This window comes from Hyperolius riggenbachi, chromosome 8, assembly GCF_040937935.1.
Source record: "Hyperolius riggenbachi isolate aHypRig1 chromosome 8, aHypRig1.pri, whole genome shotgun sequence".
In the NCBI taxonomy this organism is placed as follows: Eukaryota; Metazoa; Chordata; class Amphibia; order Anura; family Hyperoliidae; genus Hyperolius; species Hyperolius riggenbachi.
The window spans coordinates 241908094-241922397 of record NC_090653.1 but is presented as its reverse complement, the minus strand read 5'-3'; the positions used below and the strand labels follow the sequence as shown (position 1 = coordinate 241922397).

General features: G+C 44.6%; 1 protein-coding gene across 1 annotated transcript in view; it reads left to right on the top strand.

The window, feature by feature from the left end:
- HMCN2 (hemicentin 2) overlaps positions 1–14304 on the top strand; it is a 408064-nt gene that overhangs the window by 336447 nt on the left and 57313 nt on the right. Inside the window, exons 65-70 of the mRNA XM_068248458.1 lie at positions 1145–1269; positions 3644–3827; positions 4521–4618; positions 11148–11423; positions 12693–12883; positions 13514–13595. Of these exons, the coding sequence (XP_068104559.1) occupies positions 1145–1269; positions 3644–3827; positions 4521–4618; positions 11148–11423; positions 12693–12883; positions 13514–13595 (956 nt within the window). The remainder of the gene's footprint in view (positions 1–1144; positions 1270–3643; positions 3828–4520; positions 4619–11147; positions 11424–12692; positions 12884–13513; positions 13596–14304) is intronic.

Here is a 14304-nt window from a genome sequence, read left to right as displayed (position 1 = left end):
GTCCGTGCCAAAGGATCATAAACAATTGATCCATTTAAACTACTTCAAGAGACACTGAAGCGAAAAAAAAATGATGATATTATGATTTGTATGTGTAGTACAGCTAAGAAAAAAAACATTAAGATCAGATACATCAGTCTAATTGTTTCCAGTACAGGAAGAGTTGAGAAACTTCAGTTGTTATCTCTATGCAAAAAAGCTATTAAGCTCTCTGACTAACTTATGCTGGGAATACACGTTAAGTTTTTACTTTAGATAGATGGGTTCGATAGATAAATTCCAACCTGTTGGATCTGGTCGATTCTACTTTCGTTTCGATTCTCCTCATTCAAGTGAATGTAATTGATAAGAAAAGATAAGGAATCGAGAGGGGAATCGAGCAGTGAATCAAGAGTAGAATCGATCGAAAGCGAAAACGACGGCAAAAACGAACGCAAAAACGCATCGTGTATTCCCAGCATTAGTCGTGGAGAGGGCTGTTATCTGACTTTTATTATCTCAACTGTAATTGAACTGTTTACTTTTCCTCTGCTAGAGGAGAGTTCATTACTTCACAGACTGCTCTGAAAGACTCATTTTGAATGCTGAGTGTTGTGTAATCTGCACATATTATAGAATAATGCAATGTAAGAAAAAACACTATATACCTAAAAATAAAAATATGAGAATATTTTCTTTGCTGCTAATCTTCTAGTAATTATTCATAGTACACAACCAATTCATTATATCATATATTTTTTTTCGCTTCAGTGTCTCTTTAAGTGCTGTGAATTACACACGGGATCCTCATTTTCGCTCTTCTTGTAATAATCCAATCGGAAGTCCATTGTTTGGGCTGCCGCTGAATTCAAATGTGCGCTGACGTCATTCACTTGTCACTAACCGTCAGGGATCGCTCATTCTCAGACTATTGCGTTCTAGCGTGTGTTCGGAGCTCTAGATTCGATTTCTAGAACAAAGTAGAGTTGTGTAAACTGGGTTACTCACTGTGGGTGATTCCGAAAAACGAGATACTATTTCCATTCTAATTCATTCTAACATGTTTCTACGTTCTTATCCAGTTAAATATTTTTGTAAACCAACACAAATGAGTGTGTGTATTTGTGAGATGGGTTAATCGATTCATCACACTGCTGTTGTACAGGCTATCCCAAGACGGAAGTTCCCTGTATGTGACATCTGTGCAAGACTCTGACTCCGGCCGCTACACATGCCTGGCACGTAACACCGCAGGAGAAGACACAAAGGTCTATGTGCTAAATATTCTCAGTAAGTGCTAAGACAACCTAATGGAATGGGTCACAGTTTTACATTCTGAGTGTCAAGGTTGGATTTATACTTTTTGTGCCCCTAGGCCTAGTATGTTGTGACTCCCCTTCCTTGTGCTGCAGCGCCCTCCCATTCCATGTGCAGCCCCCTCTTCCATGTGTATCATCCATGTGCTGCAGCGCCCTCCCATTCCATGTGCAGCCCCCTCTTCCATGTGTATCATCCATGTGCTGCAGCGCCCTCCCATTCCATGTGCAGCCCCCTCTTCCATGTGTATCATCCTTGTGCTGCAGCGCCCTCCCATTCCATGTGCAGCCCCCTCTTCCATGTGTACCATCCATGTACTGTAGCCCATCTCTTTCATGAAAAGCTTCCTTGGGCAACAGTTTCCCATATTTCATGTGTTACTGTACTCCCCATTATCACCTCATTTTTCATATGTAACAACCTCTCTTTCGTGTCCATTTTCCCCCTTGCGCTGCAGCTGCCTTTATGGCCTTTCCAGAAATCCGGCCGTGGTCAGTGTAATAATCATCCTATGGACTTCAGGGCCAGTTCTAGCTACAATGGTCTCCCTGACCCCCTACAGCAAATTCACCTTTCAGGACCCCTAAATCGATTTCAACCCCTAGCCCCTTAGATTCCCTCTCGCACACACACTTTATTGTGCTTCCTGGGGCCCCTGCAAAGTGTTAGGGACCATAGCAACTCACCTGTCCTGGTGTGCTGCTTTATTGATTTGTGCTCTCTCGTCTTCATCCCTGAAAGGCGCCTCTGCTCAGTGACCCAGCGGATGTTATTATGTAATAGTCACTGAGAAGATGCGTCCAGCAGGGATGAAGAAGAAGAGCACAGACTAATGGAGCTGGTGATGATTATTCACAGGAACTTTGATTAGTGAATCAAACTTCCTGTGAACTTTGATCAATGTACTAACTGGCGGGGAGGTGCATATATCTACGCCCCTGGACAGAAGCGTAACTAGAAATCACGGGGCCCACTGCAAAACTTTGGATGGGGCCCCCTCCTGCCTTCTCACCATGCCTAGACCCCATAAGCATCACTAAAGTACACAGCACTTGGGGAGGGGTAAAAAGGCTGGAGGTAGAACAGGCTGTAGACAAGACCTTGCTGCACACTGAATATGGACTGTCTACAAATCTTTGTCTGCAAAACTTTGTATGATTCCCTATCAGTGGCAGAGCAGATGCAGTCATTAGAACAACTTAGCAAACAACAGAAAGTTTTTTTTTTTCTTTCTTTGCCCTTAGTTGTCAATCTGTCAGGACTGGACAGGCGGTCCAGTGGCTTCTGGGCCCCCCTGTAGCTGCATCCCTTGCAGGGTCTATTGTTATGCCCCTAGTTAAAGGGAACCAGAGACGAAGCACCCTTGTGTATTTTACCATATATATCAGTAAGAACATTAGAGAAAACACTTACCATGCTCTCTGTTTTATCCTCATTGCTAAAAGTGTCTGTTATCAGCTGTGATAAGAATCCCGGACTGAGCATTCAGTCTGGCTTTTCAGGGAATGATTATTGCTGAGTCATTATAGCAGAGCCACAAGGGGGCAGGCTTGGGCTTGAAAAGACACCAGAGAAGACAGACTCAGCTATAATCTTTCTGTAGCAAAGCCAGACTGAATGCTCAGTCGGGGATTCTTATCAGAGGTGATAACAGTCAGATTAAACAGAGAACAATGAAACAAAGAGCAGAGTAGGTGTTTACTGTCATGTTCCCACTGATTTATAAGGTAAAATACAAGAGGGTGCTTCATCTCTGGTTCTCTTTAAATTGAACATGAAATTAAACTAAACCTATGAGATTATAAGTTGTATGAGTAGTATGGATGATAAATAGAACATTAGTAGTACAGAAAAGAGACTCATATTTTCATTTTCAGTGTTACAACTTTGTTTTTACAGTTGCATCAGACTGTCACAGCTGCTGTTCAGAATGCACACTCTGCTTCGTTTAGCTAAAAGGGATATGGAACCAATGACCCTTCAAACTGTCCTGCAGTAAAACCTCATTAGATTCCTTATCTCACTGTTTCTCAACTGTGTTTGCTTCTATTCACTGTTCAGGAAACTGGGCAAGTTTTTTTTGCGTAGATCAGAACCCAAATTTTTCAACTCTTGCTGTACTGGAAAACAGAAAGGGGCTTCTGATAATTTCTTAGTAGAGATAGTACTATATGTGTATATGTTTATCTCATCTTGTCACTTCAGGTATGCTTTAAGTTTCTATTTACTCTGGCCAGTCTCAGCACCTGAAAGTTGGTTTCTGACCACGAGTGACTGCAAACTACTCCTTTGTACACTCAGTTACAGGTGACCTGTATGACTCTTACTTTGTTTACATTCCCTGCAGCTCCTCCAGTTTTTGAATCCGGACCTAATGTTACTGAGACTCACAGCACCGTCCTGGGATCACAAGTCACCTTAGAGTGTCATGCCAGTGGCTCCCTACCAATGCAGCTAACGTGGCTGAAGGATGGAAAACAGCTTTCTTCATCTCGATTCCTCAGAATCTCCTCTGGAGGGCATGTCCTACGGTGAGCGAGGAAGTAGTGTAACCACAGAAGAGGGTGTGCTAATGTTTAGGGGCTTAACAACAATTAAGGCTACCTGCCACGAAGTTGTCATGGGGCCCACTGGGATCCAAACTCCTCCAAGCTGTTATGGATCGTACCCCACCACCCCCGTACACACGCTTTGCCCCGACACACATGCTGAGTAGCACAGGAAGCTCTGAGGGTCTCCTCCATGCATCACAGCTGCACACTCTGCCATTCTCCGACTCCTCATTACATGAACCACATTGGTCATGTGATCAGGAACTGACAAATGGCAGCAGAGTGTGTTATGCATGGAGGAGACACGGAGGGCACTGGTGTAGGTAACCATTACGGCGCTAAGCTGGCCCCTACAGCCCCGCCCTTAATTTTGGGGGGCTATTGTTACACCCCTACAAATGTTCTTCTTAGCAAGAAATCATAAATAGTACTGCAAACCTGAACGTTTTATTAAAACTGTCTGCTTAGCTCAGACTTTGGCTAAATGAACATCTTGTCGCTTTTCATTGGCCCAGTTCCAAGCGGCACACAATTTGCATGAGACTTGCATGCAAGCTGGAATTAGTTTCATTACATTGTCCATCTCTATCCAGTCTCTTCTTAGGTCTTCCCCCATGTTATAGTAGGCTTCCGGCTTCCTGCCATGATTGTTACTGTGTTCTATCTCTGCAGGATCTCCCATGCGCAGGCTACCGATGCTGGAGTGTACACCTGCGTAGCATCAAGTCCGGCTGGCAACGCAGAGAAGAGTTTCATCCTACTGGTGGAGAGTATGTATTACACAATAATATCATTCTAAGGCGATGCCATGATGCTTCATTGGTTTATCCATTTAATAGGAATAGCATTTGTAACGTAGAATTTGTAATAGCAACATTCAATAGGAATAGCATTTGTAATTTTATTTTTTTTAAATGTTGTCCTTTAAAAGTTATCAGTTGGCTAACTCACCATCAGGAGGTGTTCTTTTTATATGTGTTTAATTCTACTTAAATCATAAATAATACCTTCTGGCTAGGTGCACACATAGCAGAAACTCTAGCGTTGCATAAAACATAAGCTCAATGATCCACATAAAAAACGCATGAGTATGTGTTTGTACTTTGGTGTTTTTAAAATGGCTGGTTTTGTTGCATATTATGCATGACCGCATCAAAAACGCACATAATGAAAGTCAATGGAAACGCAATGTATTGCGTTTTGATGCGTTTTTTATGTGTCTTTTTTTAAATAAAGATTTCTGATGTATTTCCGCTTCTTGTTGTCTTTCTAGTGATTTGCATAAATGTAAATATAAAAACGCATATGCGTTTTATATATTTCGAACCGCAAACGCATTAAAATGCACGCAAACACTTGAAAAAAAAAACGCTACCGCACCAAAAACACCAAAAAACGCACACAACATTAACATAAAATATGACATAAAACGCAGCCTTTCACGTTATGTTATGTGTGCACCCAGCCTCTCCCAGATCAACGTTTTTCTCCAGTTTACTGGATTCACACTTTTTCTGTTTTTCTGTGCGTTTTCTGCATAGAAAAACTGAGTACCAATGTTAATCAGCTGGCTAGTTTACACTTAAATGCATTTTTCACATGCAGAGAAACAACTGACAGCAATGCAGCACTGCCAGAAAACACATGCAGAAAAACGCGCAGAAAACTGATAGACAAGTTTGAATCCAGCCTAGGCAGTGGTCACACATGTCTTTTAGTGTTCTGTGCACATTTTCTTTCTACACGCTATGTGCCCCAAGTGGTTGCCAGGGTAACGTGGGCATGTCTGACCTCACAGACGGGTAATGTACAGTGCACTGGGCACTGGAGGGGCACATTCAACATTAGGCGGGACAGCACTTGGGGTTTCGTCATGTTCATTGCTCGTCCTGATATCGCTCACTGTTACCGCCGCACCCCTGATAGATCATGACAACATGACATCTTGCAGCATGTCTGATCGACATGCTTGGCCCTAAATTGGTCGCCTCGTCCCCTTGGCAGCACTTGGCGGCACTGTATGGGCACCCAAACTGTCACTTGCATTCCTGAATGCTAACTCTTTTAGGAAGAAAAGGAACACGGCCGAGTTTTTGTGCTCGTCACATCTCACCTCAGGAACACTTTTATTATTATTATTTAGTATTTACTGTATATAGCACCAACATCTTCCGCAGCGCTGTACAGAGTATATTGTCCTGTCACTAACTGTCCCTCAGAGGAACTTACAATCTAATCCCTACCATAGTCATATGTCTATGTGTGTATCATGCAGTATATATATCATAGTCTAGGGCCAATTTTTAGGGGGCAGCCAATTAACTTATCTGTATGTTTTGGGGATGTGGGAGGAAACTGGACTGCCCATAGGAAACCCACCCAGAGACAGAGAGAACATTCAAACTCCGTGCAGATAGTGCCATTGCTGGAATTTGAACCAGGGACCCAGCGCTGCAAAAAGAGAGTGCCACGGTGCTTCTTTAAGCACTTAACGACCGCCTAATGCCGATAGGCGGCGGCTGGTCGTAAGTGGAATTACATGGAAAGGGCTGCTCCATGTCAGTTCACGGAGGGTGTCTCCGTGAACAGTCTGCGAGCCACCGATCGCGGCTCGCAGGCTAAATGTAACCACGCGGGTAAGAAATCCCCGCTGTTTACATCATACGGCGCTGCTGCGCAGCAGCGCCGTAAACGAGATCGGCGATACCCGGCATCTGATTGGCCGGGGATCGCCGGCATCTGATAGGCTGAAGCCTATCCTAGGCGGCGCAGCCCATATCGTGAAGGAGAGCAAGGTAAGGGCAGAGAGGGCGGAAATTGCTGCGGAGGGGGGATTTGAGGAGCCCCCCCCCCCCCCCGCAAATCACAGGCAGCCAACGGCGATCAGACCCCCCCCCCCCCAGCAGGACATCCTGCTAGTGGGGAAAAAAGGGGGGGGGGAAATCTAATAGCCATGCTGCAAACCTGATCTGTGCTGTGGGCTGGAGAGCCCACGCTGCACAGATCAGGCAAAGAGAGCCTGGTCCTTTTAAAGGACAACTGTAGTGAAAGGCATATGGAGGCTGACATATTTACTTCCTTTAAAGAGGAGCTGTTAGGTATAGGGTCTCAGAGAAAATAAACACATATATCAGTAGCTAAAGATTGGCTGTACTTACATTACATATGCATTTCACTGTCCACGTTTGGATTTCACAGAATTTTTATATAGTATTTGCAGAGAATGATGCTCCTGACAGCTCATGGCAGGTTTCATGTTTGTCTGTCTCCTATGAAGCCAAATGTGTCGTCATGTCCTACCTGCTTCCTGATGATTCCACTCACAGAAACGCTCGTACTGAATAACACTACTGTGCAGTAAATATTAATTAGCCATGTGGCTAGGAACAATAGCGGACTCCTGCAGTGTACTCTGCCCAGAGATTTTTCAGTGCTGGCTGTTGTAACATGAGACTGTAACTTCTCACTAGCAGCCGAGGGGAGGACCCAAGCAGCCCCAGAATGCTTTGCAGTATGCTATGCGGCCTGTTGTCCTTTTAAGAGCTTGGGAATACAGAGTCTTGCTGTCAGCACACATCAAAAGTAAGAGAGATTTTTAACTTTAGTATTGCCTTTTTGGCTTGCTTCTAAACTGTTTAACACAGGAGAATAGAGGTTTAAATTAGCGTTTGCAGCCTGACAGTTACTCTTTAAAGGAATACTAGTTGCTTGGCTTCCCTGCTGCTCCTCTGCCTCTAATACTTTTAGCAAAAGACCCTGAACAAGCATGCAGCAGATCAGGCATTTCTGACATTATTGTCAGATCTGATAAGATTCTCTGCATGCTTGTTTCTGGTCTAATTCAGACATGACTGCAGACAAATAGAGCAGCAGAGCTGCCAGGCAACTGGTATTGTTTAAAAGCAAATAAATATGGCAGCCTCCATATACCTCTAACTACAGTTGTCCATTAACCTCCCTGGCTGTAAGCCCAACCTACGTTCGGCTAACCGCCGCAGGGGATCACATCGCTCGGGAGGATTTTTTAAAATAATATTTTTTGCTTATTGTTAAGCTAGCACTAGGCTAGCTAACTATGTGCGCCAAGTCCCTCCGGTCCCCTCCGATCACCCCTGATCGCCGCTGTAATACGTACCCCTCAGAGATCCCGCGATGGCGCAGCCTCCCAATCAGCACCCGGCTTCGCAATGGGGAGGATCGGAACTGCGCATGACGTCGATGTCCTATGGCGCCATAGCAACGAGTGAAGCTAATTGGTGAAGCTGTGGCTCTCGCGGGTTTGCGGATGGGTAAATATAGCCGGTGGCGATCGGGGGGGGGGGGGTGTCAGAGAGGTGCCGGGGGAATTGGGGCACATAGTTAGCTAGCCTAGTGCTAGATAACCAGTAAAAAGCACTTTTAATTTTAAAAAATCCCTCCTGCGGAAGCAGCCACTGAGACTGTGTACTGCCAGGGAGGTTAAAGCGCAAACCTGTGAGGAAGAAAGAAATCAAAAAAGGAAATAGGTAGATACCGAAATAGTGGGAAGCCTCCGAACAGTGGCAGAATGTGTAGAGGTGTTCCCTGATGGCATTGGATTCCCTCAGAGATCTGACAGGATGGATCACTCTTGTGTAGCTACTTTTGTTGTGGCAGCAGATTCCCTAGAAGTTGCCACGGTAAGGCACCAGTCACTCATCCCTCCCCCTCTCCGGAGAGCCAAGCACCATGTATGTACAGGGCAAGCTATGTTCATAGCGCCCAACAGTCCCTCTTTGGGAGTCTTGTCCCTCTTTATTTGTCCCTCTTTCAGAACTTTGTCCCTCTTTCTATGTAAATATTTGTATTTCTCTACTAAAAAATCTGTTTGACTCTAAACTTTATTCCCATCCTTTAAATTGATATATTTCTAATTTTCAAATGTTAATATGAGGGAAAATAATAGAAGGGACCAGTATTGTTTAAGTTATAAAACAACACATTTTTCTTTTGAAATCTTTATGGTATTCATGACTAGGGATGTGTCGGGGGGCGTGATCAGGGGTGTGGCAGGGGCATGGCTTAAGTGTCCCTCTTTCTCATCTCAAAAAGTTGGGAGGTATGTATGTTTAATAGTGATAGCTTAATGTGACGTGTCCAAACATGCTTCGTTGTTTAAACCACTTTATAACAAGCTGTTGTGTTTAATATCTAGCTCATACATGGGTACCTGGTATAATATAGTCTCACTATATACTCACACTAAACCAGCAGCAGCTATAATCTGAACTAGTGATAATCATCTCTAGGAGAACTCATGGAAAAGCATGTTGTTTGTTTGATCAGCTGATAGATTTGCAAAGCTCTGATTTGTTGTATCACATCCTGCTTTAGCACATGATCATGACTAGCAAATCAGGGACTTACATATCTATCACCTGACTTAACTGATCACATGCTTCTCCATGAGTTCTCCTAGACATGACCATCACTAATCAGAACACATCGCACCACTAGGTCACTGCCTAAATATGCCACCTGTGTGATCGGTCCCAGCTTTATGTGTCATGTCTGTTTTGGAACTATCATTCCTTATATTTGTCTTTCTGTTTCCTGCATGCCTCCTTTCAGGATATAAAAGGTTAGTGATAAGCTACAGGCAGCAAATCAGTGTTACACATTTTTATACATCATAAAAGACAATGTACAGTATAGTGATTTTATTTCCAGTGTTGTATAGCTAGAGGCTAGAGCTGAATCACCCATAATGCAATGGACATATGGCTGGGGCCCAGTGAGTGTCCATTTTCCTGACTGCCTTTCCTTTTTGAGCATCTGTTCATATGTAACCTTACTGACAATGGTCAAGTGGCAAACAAGAAGCTGAAACTACTGCCTTACTTCTTATTGCCTGAATCTGTCCCTTGGTGTAACTTTCCCTCTGTGAAGCAGAAAGCTCTGGTCCAATGACTATCCACCTTCCTCAGGCACTAGGCTCTAGTGCATACATGTCAAACTCTGGCCATCAGAGCCATCAAATTTGGCCAACAAGTGGTTTTTCCACTTTGTATTATTTTTGGCCCACTCTAGACCACCAGGGAAGCTATATTGGGGACAAAGCCCTAGATCACCAGGGAAGCCATATGGGGGATGGTGGGGGAAAGTGCTAGACACCAGGGAACTGTGTAGGGGTGGGAAGAGGGTCACTGGACACAAGGGAACTGTTTAAGGGTGGGAGAGGGATCACTAGACACCAGGATACTGTATAGAGAACAAAGGGGAAACTAGACACCAGGGAACTGTGTAGAGGAGGAAGGGAGAAGGGCCACTAGACACGAGGGGACTGTATAGAGGAGGGAGGACCACTAGACACCAGGGAACTGTATAGAGGAGGAAGGGAGGAGGGCCACTAGACATGAGGTGACTGTATAGAGGAGGGACGGAGGACCACTAGACCCAAGGGGACTGTATAGAGGAGGCAGTGGTGTAGCTAAGGAGCTGTGGGCCCCGGTGCAAGTTTTACATTGGGGCCCCCCAAGCACTCGATATATAACAGCTGATACGGCGCACCAAAACCTGCCAAGGTCATCCACAGTATTAGAGGTGCAAGGAGGGGATGGGGAACAGTTTGTTAATGATTACTACTATCCAAAGCATCTATAGACGTGATGATTACCACCACAGGACTAATAAACAGCTAATACTTTGGTTGAGGAAGAGCCCCATGGGGCCACTCAAGCCCAAGGGCCCTGATGCGGTTGCTACATCTGCAACCCCTATTGCTACGCCACTGAGAGGAGGGAGGGAGGACCACTAGACACCAGGGGGCTGTATAGGGGAGGAAGGAGAGCTACTAGACACCAGGGAACTATATAGGGGAGGGAGGGGATCCACTAGAAACCAGGTACCTTTAAAAGGGAGGGAGGTGGCCACTAGACATTGAGATTGGCTGGCAACTTGATCCCAGTGTTTAATTTCGGCCCACTTAGCGTTTGAGTTTGACACCCCTGTTCTAGTTCTACAAAAAAACTCACGAAGAAAGAAACCCCTGTTCTAGTATCAGAGCGTGTAGAGTCTGTAGGATCTGAACACTGTCCCTTTGTTATGGCAACTATGGCAAGCCAATGATTGAAGTATCATTACCATCTAAACTTATCTTATGACTGGAGATTGTAAGCTGAAGAAACACTGTAAAATCAAATCACAGACCAGGGATTTCATTAGACCTACCAGGAGAAGGCGGATCCTGATCTTAGCAGAGGAGCCATATGGCACAACTCTTGTTTAATGATTGGTTGTTTTGGAACTGAAATATTTACATATATTTGTGATCTTTGACAGCATTGCCAGTGGAAAATTCTGAGAGCACAGAGGAAGTGACGGCTGTCAAAGGCTCGTCGGTGACGTTTACTTGTGAAGCTCATGGGTCCCCACTGCCCTCGCTGTCCTGGGAGAAAGATGGGGAACCACTCAACCTGCAGAGTAACCTTCTGCCCAATGGGCTGGGCACCCGTCTGTACCTGGAGTCTGTGCATGCCGGGGACTCCGGCCTCTATTCCTGCATCGCTGTCAATGCCGCCAGAAGAGTCAGCAAGCATTTCCGCCTCGTTGTACTTGGTAAGTGTGCAAGGGACAGGAGTGCACAATATGGAGAGGAGGTGTCCCAGAGGTTGCATGCAATCAATACTGAGTGGGTAATAACCAGTCTTACTTCCAACTGAAGGAATGAAAATTAATTTTATTGACACCAGAAAGCATGGCACGTTTCGCATGACCTGCCCGCTTCTTCAGGTCTCTAGTAGAGTGTCTTAATACAGCTGCACACTTGGACTTGAGCCCCTATATAATGTGGACAGAAGTGGGTTATATCTTTCATGGGTAACATCACCTTACTGACTGATCATTGACTGTGTCTGCTGAGAGGGGCTATAGAGTAGACACAGGGTGAGGCTACATGTTCCTTCACAACTCCGGTGCCGTTAGATTTATTGCTGACTGAAGTGCAATGTGAATATCGACAAAAACTGACTATTAGTTCTGCCCTCCACCCATAACTTCCCTCCCCCATAAGCATAGAATACTATTCCACCTCCATAATGCCCCTCCCACCATCTAAATCTATTCATCCCCCCATGCCCTGGAAGCCCCCCAACATAACCCTCTCCCAGTTTAAAATACTATTTCCCTTTTGTTTCCTAGCCATTCCCTATAACGTAAATACTTCCCAATCCTCATGCCCTAGAAACTCCATGTAACATGCAGATCCCTCCTATTTAACGCCCTCCCATCCCCCCTTCCCGTTCTCACTGCAAGAAACTATTCTTTATCTTTATGTCTCAGCAGGTCCTTCCCCTGCACACATATTTTAATATTATCTTCCAATAATGTAAGACTGTTCCCTTTCAATGATCTACCAGGTACCCCTATTACCAGTCCCCCTCCCTGAGGGAATTTGTAATCCATGTCCTAGTGGCCCACCCTCCCCCAACATTTCAGTAGCCTAAGTAGGCTTATGATGAATGATAATTTCATGGCAAACAGTTGAGTTGTTCACCCATTAGATCACCAATCCCCTGTTAGCGGACAAGAAATAGTAAATTTATAATAAGCCAATTTTGACTGAGGTACTCTACAGCCATGGAGGTCCCGACTGGGGGAGAAGCCCCTACAGCCACAGGGAAGGAGGGGCCCAGGGAAGTGGGAGACGCCCAGTTATCAACAAACATCTAACTGGGGTGTATATTTGGTGCTTAGGCAGCCTATAGCATCAGTATGCTGTATCAGTTCAGAGCTATCAGAACAATTAAATATAATTGGCTGCTCAAGGCTAGTGACTCTGAATATACCCTGTTCAGTAAATGTTTATGCTTATATTAAACATTCCAGAGCCACCGAGTATCGAGGGTCCGGCACTCCCCACGGAGGTTTCGGTTGCTGTGGACGAGATGCTGGAGTTGGCATGTAATGCAGTTGGTATACCTCCCCCGGAGATCACATGGCAGAAGGATGGGCAGCCTTTATCAAGACAGAACATACTAACAAAGAATAACACCATGCTCAGGATAGACAGGGTGAAGGTATGTCCTCTCTCCTTCTCATACAGTGCTATATAATGACCTGTATTGTGATCCCCATGTTCTATCAGCAATCAAGAGTTAGAAGGTTTCAGAAGTCTCTGAGACCCCGTCTTCTTCAGCTGCATCAACTGTAGACTGTCTCCTTTCTGGTCGATAGGAGGTTTCTTCCCACATTGATTGCAGACTCCTGTCCTGTTGTTTGCCATCTAATGAACTAATGCTGTGATGGCAGTTATCACGCTTTAGTGAATCAAGCCCCATATGTGAAACTAGCTTAAAAACACACTTTTCAGCTGGCTATAATATATAGATATAGTAGTTGATTATTTCAATCCTTTACAAGGTCCCTTCAGAGCAAATCTGATCCAAACTTCCTTTGCTTGATTTTATCTCTGACATGTTCAGTCAACTGGCAGCCCGTTGATAGGCGGTGGGACTATCTGAAGAATAAGACTTTATAGAGACATAGTAAAGGCATGTAGCTAATAATGCTTCAGAGGAGAACATATACAATATTTTATTTAATAAAAAATCAACCATAGTCCAGAGCGTTCAGGTAAACTTTGATAAGCTTTTTCTGCTTTTATATTATGCTGCTCACACTTGTTGCTGTGGTTGTTCTGATAACAGGCTGAGGATGCCGGAATCTATGTGTGTATGGCAAGCAGCACGGCAGGACGAGATTCCAGAGCCACCTGGGTTCGGATGAAAGGTGAGTGAAGGGTGGAGCGTTATGTGTATACAGTACTTACATTACTCCTGAGGTGCTACAGAGTATAGGCATGCACGAAACAGAGGTCAGAGAACTTCTCTGCTTCAAACAGGGATGTAGCAATAGCCCCCCTGATGGTGGGGGAGGGGCTATGGGGGCTGTGTATGCAGCACAGAGAGGGTGGCTGCCAGGAGGAAGAGGACATATGACGCAGTGGGATCAGGTAAGTATATGCACAAAGCACATCGCTAATATTCTGCCGGGGCGTCGGTGTGTAATGACTGGCAAATTCCACGGGAGGAGCATCTGCAGGGGGGCCATGGAAAATCAGTTAAATAAACTGATAAGTTGTTTCAATCTTTGTAAGGCATTTTTGAATATCTATTTCCCCTTGCTTATAGTATTTTTTTCGTTCATGGGGCTTAATTCACTAAACCATGATAACTCCTATCACAGCCGCTCTAGCGTTTTCACGCATGAAAATTCGTGATAATGCGTAAACGCGCCCAAAACGGGAAAATGCTTTAAAAATGACTTTAGTGAATCAAGCCCATGGTGTGCAGTTTATACTTGAATTAAAATGAGCTTCAGGAAGGTGTTTATATAACGCCTGTTGTGTTTACAATGAGAGGTAGTTTCTTCCAGACAAATCCTAGCCATTCTATTGTTCCTATAAAGTAAAATCCGACTTTTGATTTAAAAAAAAAAA